The sequence below is a fragment of the Carlito syrichta genome, unplaced genomic scaffold, assembly GCF_000164805.1.
Source record: "Carlito syrichta isolate Samal-C Ts95f unplaced genomic scaffold, Tarsius_syrichta-2.0.1 Scaffold309193, whole genome shotgun sequence".
NCBI lineage: Eukaryota > Metazoa > Chordata > Mammalia > Primates > Tarsiidae > Carlito > Carlito syrichta.
In genome coordinates, this window is record NW_007253289.1 from 59,562 (window position 1) to 64,545 (window position 4,984).

The 4,984-nt window shown below is 34.9% G+C and overlaps 1 protein-coding gene across 1 annotated transcript; it reads right to left on the reverse strand.

The window, feature by feature from the left end:
• Window positions 1–2,609: 2,609 nt before the first annotated feature.
• On the reverse strand, window positions 2,610–3,545 carry LOC103269318 (olfactory receptor 52A5-like). The gene has a single exon (XM_008066895.1). It carries the CDS (start codon window positions 3,543–3,545, stop codon window positions 2,610–2,612), a length of 936 nt encoding a protein of 311 aa, XP_008065086.1.
• Between the last annotated feature and the right edge of the window lie 1,439 nt (window positions 3,546–4,984).

Here is a 4,984-nt window from a genome sequence, read left to right on the forward strand (position 1 = left end):
ACATCATCAAAGGACAGTAAGGAACTATGAGATCTTCAAGGAGACTTTTAACTTCGGCTTCTACAGCATTAGAAAAACACAGATTAATCAGACTTGCTCCTCCTTTTAAGGCAAATTCTCTGTAGTTGGGGAATAATATAGATAAAAAGAAAATGCACACTATTAAGGCTTTACATCTAAAAAGAAAAGTAGCTCATATGATAAACTCAAGATTATTGAAATGGAATTTAGTAAATAGTAAAATCATAGAATTTCATTTTCTACCTTGTAAAGATGCTTAGAATTTGCTTGGCAGAAGATTGAAGGCATCTTTTAGATTTATTGATAACGGAGAATCATTACTTAAAGGCCACTTCAGAAAACAAGGAGCTATGCAATACAACCACATATGCACATATTTATAGCCCATGCCCACATTACATAAATTATATCTATATTTATTTTTCTATATATTAAAATATAATGGAAACCTTGAGTATTCACTGACATTTTCGATTTAAATTCCAAACTGCAGGTTTTATGTATGTGTGTGTATACATATATATATATACACACACATACGTACACACACACACATATAATTTACACTCCCAAGATGAAGAACAGACTTTCTATTAAGCTCAATTTACAGTTTTATAATCTCTACCATACATTAAGTACATTATAGGATTGGTGTAAGACTGCAATTAAGTTAACAATGGAATTTCATTAATCTATTTATTCAATAAAACATTATTCTTTATTATTACTTACCAGTATTTGAAGATATGAAGATGAATTATATTGTATTCTTATACTAGTTTCTATTTACAGGTGTCACGTGGATATTTGTACTAGAAAGTTCAATTTTCTCAAGTAATCATTAACATAATTTGATTTTGTTGCATATTTGTCCCCAACTATTACAACTGTCAAAATTTCTTAGGAGGTCACTGAAATAAGCAAAAGACTGAGAGTTCAAGTCAATAAATATTTATTAAGTGACACCATAAGACACAAAGTTAAATGTCACTAAGTGGTGACATTAAATCACTGTATACACAGTGTAAACCCTAAGCAATAAATGCATTTTATGTGCAACATAATTTTGAAACTATACAGATAATATAATGACAAAGAGTAAAAACAAAGTAGAGAAGTAGAAACAATTCTTGGAAAGAATAATGTCTGATAAGGAAATATAGATGCCCAATTTAAAAAATTCTGGCTTTTGGCACTGAGAAGGTCATTGATCATCACGGGAATTGAAAGACAGTACAAAATTAATGGTGAAACCTCACACGATTAATATTGAAAGGTCATACAATGATGACTAATGGCTCTACATGAAAAATCTAGTCCAAACTTTGAACACATTGATATAATGAAACTGATAAATTTTTTGTGCTTAAGAATTTGGCACGACGTTTGACCAACCACTCATAATGTGGACATGTTATGCTCACGTCAAAGGACACAATGTGTGCTATACTAGACAGAAAGTAGCACACAAGACAACCAACAGCCACCAGATCCACACTTTAAATATTCTAAGTTCTTTCCTTTGCCACCAATTGGCTGAATCATTAGGTTTTAGTCACAAATCTCTCTGTATCGTTGTCTTTATCAGTCTGCACCTGCCCTTTATGTTTAAACCTAGTAACATTTCTCCAGAAGCTATTTTTCTCTAGTCCATAAAAAAATTTTACAGCTAAACACACTGTAAGATGAAAGTCTTAAAAACACTTGTGTACATTTCTTATATACATAGACAAGTGTGATAATTATGTTGGATCTTTGTTCTGGGAAAATGCAAGAATAACAACACCCTGAACATGAATAAATAAAAAAAGAACTTCTTTCTTCTTTGAACTATTTTTATAAAACTTTCTTATATAGTATTTTTTTTACTCCTATATAAAATCATAGTAAAAAATAAGTATGTTAACTGCTAATCATTTCACATTTACTTTCTTTGCCCTCTGTTCAAATTTTATAGGGTTCAATTTTATGTTAGTAATTTTGTTATATATGTCTCTGTTGTAAGCTATATAAAATATGCTACGGAAAAGAAAATAATTATGGCTACATTTTTATCCATAACTTAAAAACTTCATTCTTCACTATGGCCTAATTGAAAAGCATGTAATAAATCACTTTAGGACTTTAATGGTGAGTATAATGGTGATGGTTAGAGAAATTACATATGATTATACAGGTGATTTGGTTTCATAAAATTCAGGCTTAATTTTTTATGCAGTGGCATCAATGATACTTGATAGTTTTAAATAGGGATTAAATATTAAGATTTGGTGATCCTTTTAAAAATATTTAGTATTGATAGCTAATAAACGATAAAATAGCTTCGCTATTAGATCATTTGTTGATTAAACATGATCAGTTTTGTGTGTTTCTAATAATTCTGCAACCACAACAAGCAAACTTATTTAAATAGGAGTCAAATCTGACTGTCTTAAATGCAAAAATAAAACTTTCTGTTTCAGCACATGATGAACTTGAAAAGTGCAGATTGTCACAAAACAAATCTATTTGCCAGAGTGACCTTTTGTTAAATAATATTTTATTTTGAAGTAAATAAAGTGAGACACATGAGAAATCAAGAAGCATTCTCAGAGGAAAATCTTGAATAATCGATCTCGAATTTGTTTGGTCTTTACCCCATAAACAATAGGATTGAGTAAAGGTGGGACAAGTAGGTAAAAGTTGGAAAGAAGAATGTGAATGTAAGATGGAATGTGGAACCCAAACCTGTGTGTAAAGAAGGAGAAGAAAGCCAGCATATAAAACTCGAGGAAGACACAAATGTGGGCAATGCACGTGTTAAAGGCCTTGAGCCTAGCTTCCTTTTGTGGCAGATTGAAGACAGTTATAAATATCTGAAAGTAGGAGAGTGTGATGAAGATTATGTCAAGTCCAAGTACACTGAAAGCCACAAACAGACCATAGATCTTGTTAATTCGAACATCTTCTGCTGCCAACTTCACAATGGCCATGTGCTCACAATATGAGTGAGAGACTACGGTGGTCCTATAGAATTTCAGCCGGCATTTGATGAGGATGAGACATGGAGCTACAAGGAACGCTGCTCGGAGTGTCACCCCAACCACAATCTGAGTGAGAACTTGGTGGGTAAAAATGGTTGCATGTCTCAGAGGATCACAGATGGCCACGTATCGATCCAGGGCCATGGCCAGCAAAATACCTGACTCAATACACTGCAATGTGTGGATGAGCCACATCTGCAAGAGACAGGCATCAAAGTACATCTGTGGCAGATGAAACCAGAATATTCCCAGCATTTTGGGTAGGATGCAGGTACTAAGAGCAATGTCTGTAGCTCCAAGCATTGCCAGGAAGAGATACATGGGCTCATGGAGGCTGCGCTCAGTTTTAATGATGACCAAGAGCAGGGAATTCCCAAATAGAGCAATGATGTACATGGCACAGAATGGAATCCCAATCCAGAACTGCACAGACTCCAAGCCAGGGATTCCAATCAGTGTGAGCATCAAAGGCATGAAGACTGTGCCATTGAGTTTGACCATGTTGTCTTAGAGCTCTAGCTGGAAGCTTCTAATTCAGGATGGCAGTATGTGTTGGGAATCTCTCCTTCGTTTCCTGTTTCCACCTAGTTTATACAATCACAGATTTAAAGTGGTTTCACATGGCATTTTTCTGACATACCCAATTACTGCTGAGTCAATTAAGTAGATCCAGGAATGCATATACAGATTTCCCTGAATAGCATGCAGTATGGTTTATCTCAGACTTCAGCCTCTCTCCTTTTCTCTCTCTCTCTCTCTCTCTCTCTCTATCTGTTACACACATACACAAACATATACATAAATATGTGCTAACAGGCATACAGGAACTCACTGTCAAGAGAAGGCACATTTCTAGTAATGTAAAGACATGAGGTTTCTGTATTATCTGATGAGAACTGTCTGTTAAGAACTATCCCATAGAATACCAGCTTGGTTGTCTGTGATGATAGGATCGAGGTATTTAACTGATATATAACCTATATCTTCTTTTTCGGTTCCTTACCCAAAAGTATTTATTTAGCCAGTCAAGAGGTCAGGCAGAAGAAATCGAAAAAAGTACTCACTATTTGAGGAGTTGTATATTAAGCACTGTATAAATAAGAAATTGTAAAGTTGTAGTCTGACTCTCAAGGAAACAATAGATCTACTGGCACAATACCACATTACCAGTGTCATTTAAAAACAAACTGCATATGTTATACATATAGATGTAGTATGACACGGTATTTAGACCTTGTTTTTATTCCAGAAATGAATGCTAAGCAAATTTTCTATGGACATCTGGAAAAATGAGAGATTTTAGATATAAGCAATAAAAATGACACAAACCCAATTTTTTAAATGGATTAATACTGCTTTAAAAAATTTAGAATTTCTACTCTTTTTTTTTTTTAAGTTAGAGTCTCACTCTGTTGCTCAGGCTAGGGTGCAGTGGCATGCTCACAGTCACCACAGCCTTGACCTGCTGGATTCAGGCAATCCTTCCACCTCAGCCTTCCAAGCAGCTGAAACTACAGGTGCATGCAACCATGCCCAGCTAATGTTTTGATTTATTGTAGAGAGAAGTTGCCCAGGTTGGTGTGAAACCCCTGGGCTCAGGCAATCCTCTTGCCTCCACCTCTCAAAGTGCTTGGATTACAGGCAAGTCATGCCCAACTAGGATGCTATATTTTACCACCAGCCCACCAGGTACACACACACACATAATTCCCTCTTTCCTCTTACTATAATTATATCCCAGGCTCCAATGGCTACCAAGGATTCTCTCTCACCTCCCTGTATTCATGTGTAGTTCTATTCCACTTTAAGAAGGGAAAGAGCCAGCCATGCCGGGCTAGAATTTCTACTTCTAAGCTTGGAAAAATTTTACTTCATAAAATAATATCTAAAAAGTAAATGTTGCTATTCAGGTTTTGTTTTTTTCAGGAACATTTTCTATC